The sequence below is a fragment of the Equus przewalskii genome, chromosome 4 (genome assembly GCF_037783145.1).
Source record: "Equus przewalskii isolate Varuska chromosome 4, EquPr2, whole genome shotgun sequence".
Lineage (NCBI taxonomy): Eukaryota > Metazoa > Chordata > Mammalia > Perissodactyla > Equidae > Equus > Equus przewalskii.
Window position 1 is genome coordinate 102,459,636 of NC_091834.1, and position 19,875 is coordinate 102,479,510.

The 19,875-nt window shown below is 49.6% G+C and overlaps 1 protein-coding gene and 1 long non-coding RNA gene across 24 annotated transcripts in view; one reads left to right on the forward strand and one right to left on the reverse strand.

Moving 5' to 3' along the window:
* The window catches only part of PRKAG2 (protein kinase AMP-activated non-catalytic subunit gamma 2), a 279,715-nt gene that overhangs the window by 102,582 nt on the left and 157,258 nt on the right, over positions 1-19,875 (reverse strand). For 20 of the 22 annotated variants that reach the window (XM_070616865.1, XM_070616864.1, XM_070616877.1 and 17 more), the window contains one exon: positions 4,439-4,656. The exons of the other annotated variants lie outside the window; for them this stretch is intronic. In XM_070616865.1, the coding sequence (XP_070472966.1) occupies positions 4,439-4,656 (218 nt within the window). The remainder of the gene's footprint in view (positions 1-4,438; positions 4,657-19,875) is intronic. 22 annotated transcript variants of the gene reach the window in all.
* On the forward strand, positions 10,620-15,014 carry LOC139082950 (uncharacterized). 2 transcript variants are annotated; one of them, XR_011539339.1, is made up of 3 exons: positions 10,620-10,749; positions 13,001-13,189; positions 14,336-15,014. It is a non-coding gene; the product is annotated as an uncharacterized lncRNA (long non-coding RNA). The 2 variants fall into 2 exon arrangements; XR_011539338.1 differs by having other exon boundaries at positions 10,633-10,749; positions 13,541-15,014.

Here is a 19,875-nt window from a genome sequence, read left to right on the forward strand (position 1 = left end):
AGACTGGACTGGGTGTTTCACTCATAATAACTACACAGGTTCTATCAAACTCTATGGCAATTATCTACCTGTCTATACCACCAAAACAGACAACAGCTCCTTCCTTTGCTCAATTAGTTATTAGCTATTTATTGAAACCCTCCCATGCATAATGTGCTGCTAATCGAGCAGTGAGTAGAACAAACATTGTCCCTGCCTCATGAGAGTGACTCACATATTTGTCATCCTGTCACCCCTGCTGAGCAGAGTTTCTGGCACATAGTGGTTACTTAATAAGCATTGGCTGAGTAAATAAATGATAAAATGAATGCTGTCTACTAAAGACTCATTAATTACCCTCACCCCCTTTCCAATTTTAGAATAACATTCATGGGAACAAATTTTATAAAGGTGGTCTTCATGGTCAATGTTTACAGAAAGGGTCTTTTTACTCCAAAAGGCAGGGATAAATTATATCTAAATATTTTCAGGGTGACAGAAGTCCTCAAGCAGCTCACATTCCTCCATGAAGATTATGCTGGTAGCCAAATTAATGAATCAGCCAAGCTCTTAAGGAACTTAGCACATAAATTAAAGATATTCAACACATCCAATTATAAAGAAACATACTTTATATGAATTGAAATTACCACCGGCCCCGCAGCGAAGGGCTGCTGAAAGCAGAAGAGACCTGGGTCAAAGGATGGCTGTAGAGCTATGAGCAGCATCTGGTGGGAGGCAGCCCCTGGGGGGTTTGGGGGGTAAAACTCACAAGTAGGATGAAGGCCCTGTTTAATGTCAGGTAGCCAATGGGGATGTTATCTTTCAATTTTGAAACATTATATCAAAACAGAAGTGGGAGCCTTGGGTGATCACCCTGGTTTTCTGAAGCTCAAACTATATAAATATTGTAGTCTTGACTGGATCATTTCTTTTTTAAATTGCAATATACACAACATAAAATTTAACATTGTAACCATTTTTAAGAGTACAATTCTTGGGGCTGGCCTGGTGGCCAAGAGGTTAAGTTTGTGTGCTCCGCTTTGGTGGCTCAGGGTTTCGCCGGTTCAGATCCTGGGTGCAGACATGGCACTACTCATCAGGCCACGCTGAGGCAGCATCCTACATGCCACAACTAGAAGGACCCACAACTAAAATATACAACTATGTACCAGGGGGCTTTGGGGAGAAAAAGCCAAAAAAAAAAAAAAAAAAAAAGAAGAAGATTGGCAACAGTTGTTACCTCAGGTGCCAATCTTTAAACAAAAAAAAAAGAGTACAATTCAGTGGTATTAAGTACATTCATATCATTGCGCAACCATCACCACCATTATCTCCAGAACTTTTATCATTTTCCCGAACTGAAACTCTGTGCTCATTAAACAATGATTCTCCATTCCTCCCCACCCACCCCCTGGAACCCAGCATTCTACTTTCTGTCTCTATGAATCTGACTACTCTAGGGACCTCAAATAAGTGGAAACATAAAGTATTTGTCTTTTTTATTAACAGCTTATTTCATTTGGCATAAATGTCCTCAGGGTTCATTTATGTGACATTTATTCATTTATTCTGACATATGCTACAATGTAGCATATGTAGCATATGTCAGAATTGTAGCATATGTCAGAATTTCCTTCCTTTTTAAGGCTGAATAATATTCCATTGCATGGAATGATCACATCTTGTTTATCCGCCCATGACATTTGGATCCATGTTGAAATCTCACTCTCCTGTCACACGCAGTGTCCATCATGTATGTGGAATCACAGGCCTTGACCAGGGCCTATGATACATGCCCATGGCTGAGTGTGGGATATAGTGAGAACACTTTCTATCTGGCCCCATAACCACCTTAGAAAGCCTGGAAGGACCCACACTTGTTGGCCCTGACCAAGAGCTTCACACATGCATGAAGTATAAATGGTTAAGAACATCACTTTCCAGCCCCAAGCATGGGGAAACACAGCCCGTGTGCGCTCTCCAGATTCTCCTTTATTTAAACTGGGAAAGCCTGTGGGCTTGTCTTGAGCACAAAACTTCTGCAACTGTGGAAAAACTTCGTGTCTGTGTTTGTCACCATCACTTCAAATGATCTGAAGTCGAAATAACCGTTTTCTCTTCAAATCAGTGTCTCTTCTGAAATGGGGTACCTCTGTTAACTATCACTAGTCAATGAGAAGAAGCCAATACTTTGAGACTTTGACATCTCCCATATCCATTTAAGCGTCTGCTGGTCATTTTCCTCTTTGCTCTCTTCTCTGGTCCTCCCTCTGCTCCATGCGCACACAGGGTCTGTCTGTCCCAGATCTCCCAGCCCACTGGCCTCTGGCAAGGTTTGCCACCAGGCTGGAGGGCAGGAGGAGGAGATGCCAGGATTTCTATCCCTCTGCCTCAAATGGCATCTCTGGCCAGTGGCTGCTTCTCCTCCACAGCTCCAGCTCCTGCCAGGCAGACATGTGTGGTTCCATCTCCCATCTGATGGGCGCTGGTATCATCACACCTTCTCTCACTGTCCCTCTGACCCTAGGGGAGTAGTGGCCTCCTGCTTTTGATAATCTTTGGGTCGCCTCATCATACTATTTTTGGATTTTTTAAAATTCCATTATCTCTATAACTGACTCTCTTTGTTAAAAGCCAAGGAGAACAGAAACCTCTCTAGATCTTTACTCTTTCACACCCAAGAATACAGATGACCTTTTTCCTAGGCCCACAGCTCTGTGGGGCCAAGCCCTGCACCATTCCATGTCTGGACCCCTCACCCGCTTCTTAGCGGCCTTCCTGCCTGCAGTCCATCTCACAGTCTGCTCCAGATCCCAGCAGCCTCAGGGGCAGGCCCCACACCACTGCTCCTATGCCATCTACCTCTCCCTTCTCATGTTACATCTCACACTCATTCCCACCCCACGTCACGGCTCATTTTCTTTTCTAGAAAGCTCTCTCTTCACCTCTCTCCTTATTTAAACCCTACCAATTACTCAAGGCTCAGCTCAGTCGGTGCCACTGCATCGAAGCCTTCACTGCCCTCATCAGATAACAGCACTTCCCCTTTCTCACCTCCTATAGGGTTGATTATTTGTTCCCCTCCTTACCACCACCCAACGTACTCTCTGCTTTTACTTAACGGTTTCGTCTGAGTGTAACTCTGTTCCCAGAAAGACTGTAAGCCCTAGAAGGCAGAAATAGTACCTTGCATTTTATCCCTCAGCACTTGAAGGAAAACTCTGCTAAGCATACATCTAATAAAATAATCATTGAATGAACAAGAAGAGTAATAGTATGTTCTCTGCATGACAAACACATCTTTCTCCTCAAAGACAACAACTGTTATGTTGGACTGTGTTCCCCAAAAAGCCATGTTGAAGTCCTAACCTCTGATCCCCGTGGATGTGACCTTATTTGGAAATAAGGTCTTCACAGATGTAATCAAGCTAAGATGAAGTCATATTGAATTAGGTTGGGCCCTAACCCAGTATGACTCGTGTCCTTATAAGAAGAGGAAAATCTGGACACAAACAGATACAGAGGGAAGACAGCCATGAGAAGAAGTAGGCAGAGACTGGAATGATGATGCTACAAATGAAGAAAAGCCTGGGGCTCCCAGGAGCTGGAGGAGACAGGAAGGATGCTCCTCCTTAGAGACTTCAGAGGGAGCACGACCCTGCCAAAACCTTGATTTCAGACTTCCAGCCTCCAGAACGGTGAGACAATAGCTTCTTGTTGTTTTAAGCCACTCAGTTTGTGCCACTTTGTCACAGCAGCCCCAGGAAACTAATACAACAACTGAATAAAACAGTTACATCCATATAGACAGACTTGAGTGACATGTTCTTAGATCCTTGCTGGGCACAGGAGTAGCGCTGAGTGTCTGCGGTAGCTAACGTGAACCAGGCAGGCAATGACGCATAGAGTCTCCACACTTGGTCTCCCACTGTGTTGAAATGTAGAGCGCTTAAGCGTGGTAGCTAAGCCAGCTTCCTCCACTAATATCCACTAATCCTAATCCTTGGAAGGATGCAAAGACATCTGTTTCACCAAACCACTCCACTTTGAAAGGCTCGCCTTTCCAGGAATGCTTCCCAAGTCAAATGGTGTCAAACTTTAAGTCTTAAAACTCTAGAATAAAATTTCGAGTTTTTAAGACTTTTTTGCTTTGCCTATGACTTTTTACTTTAGTATCCTAATCAAGGGAAATGCAAGTAAAGCTTTTAATGACTTATTTTTAAAAAGAAACCAAAGGAACAAAAAATGTTTTCTGGTCGTGTTCCAGATGTTAGTACTCTTTATTTGGTTTCCATTTGCCCCCTGTGCCCTCAGCATTTTTCCCCCAGCCTATGATTTATGATAAAATATACCAGAAATGTCAGGAGTACACAGCCTTGGCTTCAGCTGTGAAAGATCAGACTCAGCCCTCCCCCCGGCGCCCAGCGGCCCGGCCCGGGAGCAGGCCCAGACTTACGGTTCTGGAGGGAGCGTAGTGTGTCGGCGATGCTGACGGAGGCCTGGCTGAGCTCTGGAAGGAGGACGGACAGAACCTCTGGCCTGTGTCAGGAGGGGAAGAGGAGGCATAGATGCGATTTTCCAGTCGCTCAGGTTCATGCTGATAGGATTCAAGAGGAAAAGTGTGCTGCTTGGCCACTTGGGTGGGTGTCGACGGAGAGGAGGAGAGGCCTGAGGCTGCGGAGGGAACCACAGAGCACTCTTAAGAGTCGGGCTGAGACGGAGGAAGGCAGAGAACGGCTCTTCCATTGCCAACTGTGAAAAAATCTCAAATGGCAAGAATCTAAATTGTTAAACTCTGGATGCTGGGGACAAACTTTTATAAGCCTATTTCTAATCCCTTAGAATCAGCTGTGTCCAGAAATCCCCTCGTCATCCAACTTCAGTGGTGGGCAGCGTCCCCTTGCTGTGAGGGGGGAGATGCTCACACAGTTCAGAAGGTGTCTGGGTGAAAGACTTCACACACACACACCCCCCAGAGGCCGTTTTCCTCCACTGAGTCGAATACCGATTGATCTGCCCTCCTCCCCTGCAAAGCACGGTACCAAGAGCACATGAGTGGAACCATATTACTTGAGATAAGACATGAGAAAGTTCATAACGTATTCAACAGAGACAAGGCTGATGTGGCAGAAGTCACATGACAACGTACACTAAGAACCAGAGGAGACATTACTGTCAAAATGCTATTACTGTCAAAACGTGCAACATACATACTGCCACTGTGAGTTCACAATAGTGAGAAATCACCATGAAGATGAATGCCAGAGGAAACCACAGGGAAGGAGCGGGACTGGGGAGGGGCCTTTCGAAGTGAGGATTTAGATGGACAGGAACCAAGAGGAAGTGGATAGGGAGTGGTGGCCAAAGAAGTGCAGGGACAGCGGGCACATGAATCTGCCAGGAGTAAGAGGCTGTCCACGTCAACAGGGTCTGTGCAATTCAGGGGCCGGCCTCAGGCAGGCGGTCATCACTCACGTCTAGCTGATGATGCCATAGGATCATCGTTATGCGTCAGACTGTGGCCCCCAAAGAGGCATGCTGAAGCCCTAACCCTCAGCTCCTGTGAATGTGACCTTTTTGGTAACAGGGTCTTTGTGGATGTCATCGAGATGAGGTCATACTGGAGTAGGCTGGGCTCTTAACCCAACGTGACTAGTGTCCTTGTAAGAGGAGACGCAGAAACAGACAGACACCCAGAGGAGAAGGCATGTGATGAGGGAGGCAGGGACTAGAGGGATGCAGAAGAGCCAAGGAACGCCCAGCGTTGCCAGCAACCATCAGAGGCCAGAAGAGGCCAGGAAGGACCCTACCCAGAGTCTCAGAGGGAGTGCGGCCCTGCTGACACCTTGGTTTCAGACTCGCAGCCTTTGTAACGGTGAGAGAACAAACCTCGCTCAGTTTGTGGTACTTTGTTACAGCAGCTCTAGGAAAATACTATAATGTTGCCTGATATCGATTCATTTTCCAAGGGAAGCAGAATCAGGATTTGGGTCTAGTCTCTTACACTTATAAATTATAAAAATAAAATTAAACTAAATACTAAATAAAAATTAGTAACTAAATGAAATTTTTGTTTTTAAATTTGTTACTTAAAAATTTCAAATTATGCACGTCAAAGCAAAGATGTCAGCAGCCACAGCCCTGGGGCGCCTTCCGCTACCGCTGACCCGGACTAGATGGGTCAGCCTACAGAGCCGTAAGCCCGGATCTCCTTCTCCAGGCTCCTGTGCCACCTTCCAGGCTCCTCTCCACACAGCCCTGCACACGTGTGTGTTCTCTCTTCTGCTTCCATCCTCTCCCCAGAGTGGCCTCCCATTCCTCAGGGGTCAGCTCATCCAGTCTCCCTTCTCCTGATCCACGGCCCTGTGAGCCCCCTCCCCTGGACTCATAAGGCACATTCCGTCTGCACTGTGTGTTGCCAGTTAACGACAAGCTGTTTAACACTAAAACCAAACACACAGGATGTAAGTCTTCTGTCCTCAACAAAACCCACCAACCTTTTTGGGGGCAGGGACCCTGCCCACACTCTTCTGGTCCCTACAGCACCAGCACTGACCTAAGCGAGGGGAAGGTGGTTGGTAAACGCCCGCCACCCACCAGGCAGGAGAGGGAAGGGAGCAGGGAAGGGCTGAGGCTCAAACTTAGTCTGAATTCTCTCCCTCCCCGCGGCCAGAGAGTACGTGTAGGGGTACACATCTCCTGGGCGAGAGCTCTGCAAGTAACCATGAAAGGAGGAGCACCATTTTCCAGGGAACCCCTTATCCCCTGAAGCCACACCAAGTGGGAATCCTGGCAGCCAGGCCCCAGACTGCCCTCTGGGAGGCAGCTAGAGCTAAAAGCAGAAGGAGATGGAACGTTCCATCACTGGGGTTTTTGTAGGTCTCAAAACTTAAGATGTGAAAGGCATCCAACGGCAAAGTCCCAAACTCTTGAAAACAAAAGTTCTCCCCCAAAGGTCTTGAGAAGCAGGGCCCGCTTTGCAGTGGGGCTGGGAGTGAGAGGAGGAACGAGAGTGAGGACCCAGGGCAGGAGGAGGTCCCATGGTTTAGGAGCTCTTCACGGGAGACGGGGGCGTTCCGGCAGGCAGGGTGACGTGACACAGGCCCGGGCCTCCTCCAGGCTGGGCTCCAGCATCGCGGCACCAGTGCTCCACAGTGAGGCCCACAGGGCGGCGAGGAATGAGCAGGCCAGCCAAGGCCCAGAGGGGCCGCCCAGGCCTCTCAGCGGGCTTCACTGGGACGGGAGAAGGAAGCTCCTGTGCTGTTTTGTTTGTGGATCCCAGGCACCTCTCGGGCCTCAGGCCCCCAGGGGCAGTGGCATGTCCTTTGGCCGTTCTTCCAGTGACAGAGTCCTCAGCAGGCACACCAGCCTGGCTCCTCATGGTGCGGCCCAGAACAGGCTAGTTCCCAGAGTCACAGTCAGCAGGACGTTTTGTGGTCTGTGCCCCCAACTCCCACCCCGGCCATGGGACACGGAGGCCAGTCCTGTGTGCCTCCCTGGGGCCTGCCCTGCTTTCAGGGCGAGTGCTGGAGACCCGACGGAGGGGCAGGACAGAGCAGGATGGGGTGGGGGCAGTTCAGGCTCAAAAGCCTGTGCCACCAACCACATCCTAGCCACCTGAGAGCCCGTCAGGCAGAGCCCCTGGGTGGGTGGGGGGGGGGGCGGCCCAGAGATCTCAGCACCCCTCAGTCGGCAGTGAAAAGCAGCCACATCTATCCTAACGCCAGGTACAACCCAACCAGCCCCTCCACCTTGCCTGTGACTTGACTCTCAGACCTAGCTCAGGCCTCCTGGCTCAGACCACGCCCATGCAGGCATTTTCAGAGGCCCAGAGCAAACGCGCCCCTCTGTGAGGCATTTGAGCATTATCTCTCAAAACTACAAACGCACTCATTCCTTGACCCAACAATCCCGCTTCTGGGAATTCCTGCCACAGACATATTTCTATAATTGCTAAATGGAGGGGTGTGGGGTCATTTGTTACCACGGTGCTTGTAAAAACAGAGACTGGAGACACAGATGGTCATCACAGGAAGAGGTCACACAAATTACGGCATGTCCGCACAGACAGCCATGACTCCTACAGGAACATGACAGTTCATTGTTCCAGTCATCTCTGAGATAGAGGGGTAGGTGATAAGGCAAACTGCACAGCCATCTGTATAGAACAATATGACGTATAGTTTCAAACAGGGAAAAGAAAAAAAAAAAAATATACGCACATATATTCTGCCTGTGCGCATACACCTAGAGCATCTCTGGAAGGATCTGGAAACAGTGGCTGTGTTTGGTGAGGGGAACAATGGCAGGGAAGACTTTGACTGTATACCTTCTATTTTTCCATTTTTATATCACGTGAATGTATTATCTATGCAGAAAATTGCTGTTTCAGCCACTGTTCCGCTTTTGAGCCAAGAGCCTGGCTACCACTGTATTTAAGCGTCTCCCGCCTCCTGCCCCGCTCCGGGCCGCCCCCACCAGCTCTGTGGAGGTCTGTCTCCTGGACTACACAACTAGACAAGAAGCCCTGGAGGGCAGGCCTGGCGCTCCTGGGCTCGCTGTTGTCCGCAGAGTGCACGCTCCCTCCCCCATTTCTATGTCACGGTCTCTCTCTGCCAGAGGCTGCTCCACGGACAACATTTTTCAGGGACAAAGCCAGCCGGCATTGCGTAAGGAACATTCGTAGCTGGTGGAACCGCTTGCTAGTTCTTTGGGTACAGAACGTTTGTTTCTCAAGTGTAAATAATAAAGAGAATGTGACTCAGCAGCCTGCCACCCAAGAGGGCCCTTCAAGGCACAGATGGCAGCTTCTGCTCCTCCTGTGGCTTGTCCTCTGCAGGCTGTCCCCGCGGGAACATTGCAGTAGTCCTGACCCAATCCCCACTGAGGGCAGGAGAGAAGCTGGACGCAGAAGACGCGCAGCACTAGACAGAACCTCGCGGACGTGCTCGGATGAGGAGAAGGGAAAGCGGGCTTTTCACCTGCAGTGGGAACAGTTCATTTCTGGTGGGATGGAGTGATTCTCCACACCCCTCGAGAAAGCTCCTCTCACGGAAACCTTCCAAGTTCAAAAGATGCTTCCATCTTTCCACCTGGCTTTCCTGCCTCCTCCCTGCTCCCTTCCCAGAGCGGGTGATTCTTGTGGGGAAAACAGAGTGACCCTCTGGACTGTAGGGGGAGACGGGAAAGTTGTGGAGGGAGGGGACAGGTAAAGTGGCATGCGGATTAGGAATATGTATGTAGCTTAGGGACACACAGAAAGAACCATCCAAGAACCCAAACCATGCCCCTCTTTCCACTGACCCCTGCAATACCTTTCAGAGGGGCGGAGTCTTGCGACAACAACATCCTGTTTGCATAATGCCTCACTGTTTACAAAGAGCTCTTGTACGCTCCTGCTCCTTGTGCTCCTCAAGGCCACCCCTGTGTGTGTGTGGGGGGGTACGTTTATCACCCCACTACACAGACGAGGAAATTGGTGATTAGAGAAGTTCCTTATCAATGATCCTTTAGAGAGTAAACAGCAGAGATCGCACCTGAATCCAGCGTCCTGACTCCAAATCCCAAACTCTGTCTGCCATGATTACACTGGGATGTTGCCAAGAGAAAGAACACACAGACTCAACACACATTCTGGGTGTGAGAATTACTCTTCCAGAAAGTGGGGTTCCCCAGGCCGACAGGAAGGAGAGCTTGGAAAGCACTGAGTGCCTGCAGGGAAGTAAGAGGTGCCGTGGGAGGGAAAGGGGTGCAGGGCAGAGAGGGGGCGCTGCTGACACGGGGTGGCCTTGGGTAGGCAAGGATGGGCTGCCTGCAAAGGGGCTGTCTCGTCTGTGCCCGCCAGAAAGAGAGGAGACGATGATCAACAGAGAGGAGACTCTTTCTCACATTTATGCCATTTTACCAGCGGGGGGAAACTGTCCTATGAACAGAAAGTGGGGCAGGTAAGAATGATATTCCTAAACTTTTTTCTTTTTCTGAATAATGGTGTCACAAATCATAAGTCAGGAGGAAGATGGGGCAATGGTGACACGATCCCCCATTACTTTTACATAGACCAATTTATTTTTCAAATTGCCAAACTCTGATCCTTCAAGAAAACCATGTGTCTGATCAACCAGCTGCTATTGGCCAAGCATGTGCAGCTGTGGAGGAGGGAGCATGTTAAGAAGGATCAGACGAATCCCGCTTTTCAGCCTGTTTGGGGACAATGGGACAAAACAAAACGAAAAACCCAAACCAACAATACCATGCAGTATAAGCCCTGACAGTCGAATGCCTGTAACCCCAAAGCAGGGGGAGTCTGGGAAGAGGAGAGCCCTGGGCTGGAGGGTGGGAAAGCTCCGCAGACACACCAGGAAAGAGCTGGGCCTCGGCTTCAGAAAATGAAACGGATCTGCCCCCAATTCAGGCCACTTCCTGATGGGCCCAGACAGGACCGGACTGTGGCAACAGTAACCCAGAAGGACAGACAGGTTTCCCCTGTTTTGTTTCTTCTGAGAAGGCTTTTCCTCCTCCTTCTGCTTCTTAGCGGCTCTGTTTAGGACTGGTGTCGGCCTCCGAGAGCCAACAATGCCTTTGATTCTCTGGGGCAGCGGCCAGGACAAGTGAATAGGCCCAGTGAGTGAACAGAAACAGCTCCTGGCAGCCACACAAGACACCAGGCAGCCATGAGCCGGTGACTTCACAGGGCCGGCCGTATTGGCGTGAGCTACATCTGGAGAGATGGGAGAGGAGAAAGGAGAACACGGTGTCACTGGAAAAGAAGTGAGCAGAGCCCTGCAGAAGGACAGCAACGCGGGGTGACAGCAACGCGGGGTGGGAAGTAGGAGGCTCAAGTTCAAGGCCTGGTCTACCCCTAACTAGCCACAGGCCTTGAGCAAATCGATCCCTTGCCTTGGTAAAAATAAAGCCGGTAGACAGATGCCATGGTGCGCACACACGCTCCTTTCCTCCCCACCACCCCTTGGGCAGGAGCAGCCTTTTTCATGCAGATGGTCTGGAACAACAAGAAAGAAGAAAAAAATCTGTTTTGTTTCTGATCTCAAAACGTCCTTGCTGACTGCTGTTCCAAGAGGATGGGGTGAGAAGAGCAAATATTCGCTTTACACTGGATGGGGTTTGCTTATATGCAATTTTAAAAACAACTAACTACTCATCATGGCGCTGAGGGCCTTGGTGCTGTTCCTAACTTTGGAGGGATGGTGACGAGGGTCTTGGTGGATAGCGGCTCAGAAAGGGTGGCTTAAACAAAAGCACACAGCCAGGGAGAGGCAGCGTCCTCGCTGCTAAGGAACCATGCCACGAAGAGGGATGTTAAAAGGGACAGAAAGGGGCTGGCCCAGTGGTGCAGCAGCTAAGTTCGCACGCTCCACTTCGGTGGCCTGGGGTTCATTGGTGCAAATACTGGGCACAGACCTACACACCGTTTATCAGGCCATGCTGTGGCAAGCGTCCCACATATAAAGTAGAGGAAGATGGGCATGGATGTTAGCTCAGGGCTAGTCTTCTTCAGCAAAAGAAAAGGGGAGGATTGGCAGTGGATGTTAGCTCAGGGTTAATCTTCCTCAAAAATAAATTAATTAATTAAATAAAAAGAGACAGAAAGCCCTGGGCAGTACAAGAAACACAGTGGAGTGTGCACACAATGGGTCCCTGTAGGGTGCGAGGCAGAACCGTCCAGCATGTGGTGTTCTGCTTGGGGTGCCTTTTCAAGGAGTAAGTTAGCTGCTTTTAACCGTTCATTTCTCAGCTTTCCCTCTGGCCTGGTTATCTCTGCTCCTTCCTGCACTGCCGCCTCCTGCTCTCCACTTTTTGCCCCCTCTGCCAGCTCAGTGTCCCAGGGACTGACCCTCACATGCTCAGTAGCCGGCTCCCTGGCCTCCGGCTTCAGAATGGGTGGGGCAGTGGAAGGCACCTGCAGGAGCTTGGGAGCCAGAGAAGAAAGGGCAGGTAAGGAACTAAATTCTCCACCCTCCCCTCACCTGCTGCCCTCCTGCCATGCCTCCACAGTGACATCACCTCTTTCCCTGCCCCTTCAGGCCTGGGCAGTAATGGCCTCCTGCTCATGCTTGTCCCTGGGTTTAGGCCTTAATGTCTCCACCCTCTGGCTCCTGAAACCCCACCCACACTCTGGAAGTAGCCCCTTGGGAATCCCAGCCCAGCATGCCTTCCCTTCCCCACTTGGACTGATACAGCCTCTGCCCCCAAACTGGAGCTGGAAGGGCCTGGGCTCCTGGCCAGCACACCTGGCGTTGACCCTGGGTCCACCCCTCAGACGAGGCGGCAGCAGCTCAGAACCTCGGTTTGGTATTTGAAAACTGAGCTGCCCCGGGCTTTTTGTAGTGATTGAGAAGTAAAAAGGAAAGTGCCCTAGAACCCTAAATAGCTTACTTAGCCTGCACTCGATAAATGGTAGCTACTATAAATAGTAGAGGAGATCTTAGGGAGAAAGACTCTGCTGGCCAGAAACCTGAGCACACTCAGCTGTCTCCAGCTGCCACCTTACTTAGGGGAGCAGAGGTCACTTCTTGCAACTCTAAACCGGTGGTCCCTCCACTATGGCTCAGTGAGGAGGTGAGAAATGCCAGCCTACTCCTCTTTGGCAAGCTGGAGGTCTGACTGGGCAGGCCCGGCCACTGCCATTGCACATTTCATCCAAGTCATGGTCAGCCCAAGCTGCAGTCTGGAAGCCATTCTTGGGGGGAGGGGTGCAGGCCAGGTCAAGGCCAGTCACCGGTTTTCCATCGAGATCGATGATTTAAGAAACTTAACAGAGCCTCAGGCAACAAAGGGAAGTTCCAAGGGCGGCTCATTATTAATTAAATGGTGTTTCCCCTGAAGGTGGGCATCACATCCCATCAATATTTAAGCCAAGGAGACACACACTGCCCTGCAACCCACTGGTCAGCTGTGGGGTTTGCCAGGAAGCAAGAACGCCCTGCACGGAGGCCTTGCCCGTGTGACAGTGACATGCTCCCGCCTCTGCCTTCAATCATTTAATTCTCTTTCCCTTCAGCTCAATTAGAGTTGCTAAGTCATTCTTCAAGACCATTTCTCCATCACCTGCTTTGGTGAGATGCATTCGAGAATGACCATGGCTCATTCAGCCTGCCCATTTTACAACCCACAGAATACAGACTGGAAGAAGGCTATGCTCTGGGGTGCCCCACCGGGACCACGCTCAGCACCTCTGAGAACCACTGCGGTAGGTATTTGGGCTCAGGATCCCTTTGCACTCTTAAAAAATGTTATTTGTGTTAACATGTAATAAGTTTATTATTGTTATTTATAAATAAATTAATATTTTACCATTTTCTCAGTTTTAATTTTCAATATGGTGGCTATCGATACATATCCCTCACATAAACAAAAGCTCTTTGGGGTCCTCATTTTTTTGAAGTAATTTCTCACCAGTATATTTTTTTAAAACATAAAAGGGCGGGGTGGTATTTATTTAATACTTTTTTTGCAAGTGTCTTTAACGTCTGGCTTAATAGAAGATGCTAGATTCTTGTATCTGTTTCTGCGTTTAATCTGTTCAACATGCTGGTTTTAGTTGAAGTATATGAAAAGAAATCCAGCCTTCCTCAGTGGTCTGGGATGTCACTGGGTGCAAACATAATTTGGAAAAGGGAAGACTTCAAGACATCTGAAAGAGTGTTGGGGCCTCGGGGGAACTAGGATCTCACTCTGAGAACATAGCGCCTTCCTCAGCGGCCTCCCAGGGCCCCCTTCCCCCTAGGAGGTGTCAGCACCCTCAGCTGAGGACACACGACTAATCACAGGCCACCTCTTAGCGGTCACTTCATGCGATGTTTGCTTCCCTTCACACAATTGCATCCTGATACCCTCAAGGATAAGGACCACGTCTCAGTGACCAGCAGCACCAAGGACAATTCTAAACATATTTACTACTCGTTGTTTGATTACTTGCCCTAGAGGTGTTTGCCTTTTAATAGGGGACAGAGGCACAACCAAAGATGATACATGATAGAATTTTAGGCATAGTTCAGAGAAAGCGGCATTTCTATTCAGGGCCCTTCAAGCTCTCTCAAATCACACTATCACTGCATGAAAATTAAGGACTTAAATTTGACTGACTTTGGTGAGCAGGTTTCGACGGAATACTTTCAGTGCAGTGTTTCCCCCAAAAAAGTGGAGTCCCACGATCACACAGGTTTAGGAAGCTCTGCTCAGAAGCGCTCTCACCTTCTCCTTCCTTTAAAGATTCACCAGATTGTTGGTATATTCTGGGTCTGAGAAGACCAGCATCAAACGAGCCTCTGTGTTTTGCCTGAACTTATTGGCGCTTTGGATGCATTTTGATGTGCACCGTTTCTTAATTTCTCAGAAACTCTGTGGTGTTTTGGAGGCCACTCTTAAGAAATTCTGGCACAGCTGACTCGCAACCAATTGTGATGTCTGTGTCCTAAACTGGCCCGGACAAAAGAATCCTGAGGGGTTTCTCAAGTACACAGAATCCCTGAGGGGCGGCCTGCGGTAATTCAAGAAGCAGGCTAGAACCCTGTGGCCGACATCTGGTTGCTCAGCATCACTTCTGCAGCCCTGGCTGAAGGGAAACTTCCTTACATGAAATATATCCAATCAGGGTTCTTTTTATGATTGTCACAAATCCACCACCAACATCCAGAAGCCAGAACTTTGGTCTGATGATTTCACCAATTTAGTTAAAAAGTGTCCAGTGACGAATCCTGAGCCGAGAGCTACTGCAATGCAACTTTACAACCTCCTTTTATCAAGAGTGTAAAACCAGTGTCAGTTTCAAGAGCCCTGATGCAGAAACCATGGAGAGCAAATCTAACAGACATGGACAATGGCAGCAAGAATCAGAAGAGGACCAAGCGAATTCGGGTGGTCATTATCCCGAAAAGTTAATTTTTTTCCCCTTGGGTCCTTTTTCTATAACTTTGTTTTCTTTCTTCAAATATATGAATAGCACTTAGTGTTTTATTACACAAGTGGGGTTTATTTGTTCATTAAATCTCAAAATATACTTTGTTTGCATTAAATGTTTGCTATCCTCTTCTGATCTCCTAAGAATCAGCGACTGGGGGCAGGTAAGGTGACACAGCTGGCTCACACGGTGCTTAGCATCTGGCTGACACCAACTCTGTGTTTGTTGAATACATGTTGTCTTAAAGTGGGTCAACTTTGTGTCACATCTTCTGGAACTTTCTTTTAATGGGTCACCAACTGTGCTGCAGATAAAGAGCGTCCCCGTAGAAGAGAGGTTACTCGAGAAAGCAGGAGGGACGCAAGGACCTAGCATACTAAACCAGTTTGTTCCGTTGACTGTATATTGATGGGACAGTGCACTTTAATAATAAAATTAAATAATTATTGATGGCCCCCTCCCCCACAAAGTTCCTGTCAGAGACTCCTGGGATACTGGGCTCTTGAGTTTGTTCATCGGTTCTAGCCAGATGGGGATGGCAGGCTCCATTCTCCTCTGTGGGGTCCGATCCTTGTGTAAAGGTGTACTTTGACAACCCAGCACACACCAGTGTGTCCCACCCAGGGCTGACGTCTATGCGACTGAAGGTGCAGATCCAGTTCCCCAGGGGGTGCTCAGCAGATCTTGTTCTAGGGTCACAAAGCACACCCTTAGGCCTCACCAGCCTCGGTCCAAGCATTCATTCACTCAGGCATGGGGGGAGGATGGGACAAGAACTGAGGGTGTGGCTCAGTCCACTTTGGCAAGGAGGTGCCTGGACCTGCGCCAGGCCATGTTCTGGGAGGCTAGCCTGCAGGCACACCCGGCCAGCTGACCTGCACCTGCACCTTGTTTGTGAATTCCAAGAAGACCACAGGCTCACCACCTTGTCCACCCAGTGCGCTGAATTGCCTAGTCCATGCTGGCTGGAATGAAAGTTAGCCTGGAGCTGTCCACTGACTCAAAGGGCAGGACAGAAGGAAGGGTACCGGTAATAACTTGAGGTGGGACTCCAGGAGGAAACCCCTTTGCCTCTCCTCTCCCCGTGTTTCCTGGTAGAGGAGTCTAAGGGAGCTTGGGGAACACCAAAGGCAGTGTCAGCTTATGTCAAAGGAAGAGGAAGCCGCATCATCAGGACACTGGGGTCAAAACCTGAGACCCTGGTGAATCCTAGGGGCAGGCTTGACCTGAGCTCTGAGCCTTGATGGTAGGTTTCTAGATCTTTCTTGATTTTAAGAACCAATCATGTCCAGTGGCAGCTGGACTTTCTGGGGCTTGAACTCTACTTGGGGGGAAACTAGACTTCTCTGGCCTCATGAGGTGCAAACACAGGCAGCCATTCTCCTTTGCTCATGGGGACAGTTTGGCCAATCCATTCCTGCTATGTGTGTGGTCCAGGTTTGTCCCAATGCAGCCATGATCTGCTCTGAGGCTCTGGGTAGAATACCCCTGAGGAGTCTGGGCCGAGAGCGTCTGGCCCCAAGGGTCAGTTGAGCTGCTGTCAGCTCACAGTTCTCAAACTCAGCCAGGCATAGGATCGCCCGGGAGCTCTGAGGATACATATCCCCAGGTTCTAAAGAGTCTATTGGGGGGGTCTCAGGAGAAGCCTGGGAATCTGGGTTTTCTAACATTCCCTAGGTGATCCAGGGGCCAGACAAGTTTTAAATCATTGATTGAATGCAACCTCCTCATTTTACAGATGAGAAACTTCTAAAGTAATTCTAGGGCCTATTCTTTGCGGCCACGCAGCCCCAGGGCCTCAGCACTCCTCCTCACAGCTCCCTTCTTTGAGAGCAAATTCCCTTCTTTCTGAGTCCCAAGTCCCCTGACTGGTCTCTGATGGAAATGACTCTTCCTGTAGCCAATGATAGTGTCACGCAGATGCTCCCTGAATTATGCCTCATCCCTGGACACCAGGTGTTCATACAGCTGCCAGCCAGCTCTCCCCAGGGTCCCTGCTCCTATTCAGCTGGCTGCTTTGAGACCCTGCTGCAAATGCTCCAGAATCATCCATCTCCTAAAAAACACTCTCCTGGTGTCCTCCCCACCCCACCCGCCCCGCCAGGGCCCCATCTCTCAGGTGTAGAGTTTCTTGACTTTCATCTCACGATTGGCTGGGATATCTTTATAATCCAAGGGCTCTGGCTCTGGCCGTACTTGAGTTTCCTCTTCATTCGTGTGTTAATCTGCAGTGAGGTTTTGGGCTGCAAGTTTTGCTTATGGACTCTCAGAAGCTGTTTTACAATTTTTTATAACTGAAACAATTCAAAATACGTTGCAGCATGTTGGAAGTCATCTTGGGAGTCAAAGCATTATGGTGATGTGAGGGGTGAAAAATTCTATTCAAAAAACAAACTTCTTCTAGGACATTTTTTAAGGTTCTTATTCTTCTAGAAGGAATCCAGGAATAAAAGCAGATTTAGAGGGCTTTGTACACCCAACAGCATTCTGTATCCAGCCGTTAAGTAGTTGGCTCTAGCATATCGATACTCGCATGGGTACACTGGCAAAAGAAAACAAAACGGTGGTGGGGGAAGGCAATGGGCATTTCTCAGGCCAACTTGAGATCAGTGTGGCCCCTGCAGCTGCATCTGCCTCAGCCTTTAGCAGAGCAGTTGTCCTCTTCGTGCTCCTCTGGAGTCTGAGTTCTGCTTCACGGACCCAAATACAACCCTCGATACCTCAATAGAGCAGAAGATAAGAGCATGTGTGCCTTTTAATGTTGAAGTTAAAAGGCAATCCTCGGGAAAGGGAGGAGAGAGAAAACCCTCAGCTGCTTTCTAAGAGGGAGAGGTTCCAGAACAATCCATTTCCCATATAAAATGGTTTCTGAAAAATGATTTGCTAATGATTTGCCAACGAAGGGGAAATCGCTACGCCAGTGCACTCTGATGATGGCCTTTGTGGAATCGCAAAAGCAATGGTCTCATCTGGTGCTGTAATGATTAATTCAGCTGAACATGACTGAATCAGGACAGCCCTCACCGTGGGTGGAATCACGGTGAGTGACCTTAGCAGACAAATATCCATGACCTCATGTTACAGTGGAGGAAACGCAAGCCCTGAGGGGTGAAGTGTCAGGCTCAAGGGCAACGTCTAGGTCAGAAGCCGGCCACGCACTGCAATGACTTGGGTCTTCAGATCCCCAGTCGTGTGCTGTCCCTGTACCACGAGAGGTTTCAGATGCTGACCTCCCAGCCATGGAGTATCAGGGGAGGAGACCAGCTGTGTAGGTGAGAAGAGCGAGCACGTGTTCAGAGGGGAGGACACCAGGTGCCCAGAGTCAGAGGTGGGAGGGTGGGACCCTTGGAGTACCCTGTGCACCCCACACCACTGCACCCAGGCTCTTGCTGGTCTGTCCTAGGCTCCTCTCCCCACACCCACCAGCCCCCCAATAACCCCTGTAGGCTGCACAGGATGGAGACGTAGTGGAAGGCCATGACTCGGACGTGCTGGATTGGGGAGAGGAGACGCCGAGGCGACTCTAGGTTCCTTCCTGGGTCAGTGTGGTGACTGTCATTTCCTGAGAAGACACAGGGAAGGACACTAATTCAGTAGGAGACCACAGAGCTTCATACTCGCTAGCCGATGCCGAGGTGCCGGGTGGGCAGGGGAAAGGCTTTCTGTCACCGGCCACAGGTGGGGCCTGAATATTTCTGGGCAGGAGCCCCTCCCTGTGCCCTACCCTGCTCAGATGTGTCCTTAGGTCAGGACTCGATTTCCACTCAAGTTCAGACAAGTCTTCTAACCTTGATCTCTCGGAGATGGCTGTTTATAACACAGCATTGTTCAGGCAAATTGCTCCGGCAAAGCCAGCCTGTCCAGCGCATGCAGACTGGCTATGACGTAAATCAGGAGAGCCGGTGTGAGGGTACACTTGGAATGAACCCTGCTGAGATGGGACTACAGGGGGGTCAAGACCGAGGAACTCCGTGCCGGGCCTCCCATCTCTGTGCCCGGGACACGGACGTGCTGTGGCTCTCCTTGCTCTGTCTCCAGCCCCTCTTAGCATTCCTGGTCGTCCACCACCTGTGTATTATTCTAGCTACTGGGGAACTCGCCCAGAAACTGGGAAGGACAGGACTTTTTATTTTTGTGAGGAAGATTGGCTCTGAGCTAACATCTGTGCCAATCTTCCTCTATTTTGTATGTGGGATGCCACCAAGCATGGCTTGATGAACAGTGTGTAGGTCCGTGCCCGGGATCCGAACCCATGAAGCCTGGGCTGCTGAAGCAGAGCGTGAGAACTTAAATACTATGCAACTGGGCTGGCCCCCAGACATGATTCTTAAACATTTTTGGATCCCAGGACCCTTTGATAATCTGATGAAATCAATAAATGAAGCACGAACACACAAATTACTCTCTTTTCTGAAATAACCTCAGGGCAGTTCTAATTCCCCAAAAGCCAGGTTTTACAAACTAGAGTTCCAAGGGTCTCACATTTTCACAGTTCCTTATTCTTACAGAGTAGTCAGACTCTCGCTGTTTCAGCTTCTAATAGTAGCCATGTCCGCTCTACAGTCTGAACCCCAAACTCAGAAATCTCTGGGGGACCCTCAGTAGGAGAAAACAGGGCCTGAAGATGAGGTGGAAAACCAGCGTGATAACCAAATCAAGAGGAGGCAGAAAGCACGCGTAGCTAGGACCTGTCACACCGAAGTTCCCGGAGCATGCTTTTTAAAATCTGAAACTGTGCCTTGAGCTTTTTCTATACTTTCTGCAATTTGGGCTATTTCAATCTGCTCAGAATCCCTGAGAATGGCTCCTCCGCTTGCACAGACTGCAGGGGCCCGCTGCTCGTGAAACGTGGCCCCTCCGGCTGTGCTCGATGCCCCCACCCCGGAACGGTTTCTGGGCTGTTCTGCCTCACCCTGGAGGGGCTGCCAGATCCCCCCACCTCCCTGCTCTGGACTTACTATGGGTGAGGAGGGGCT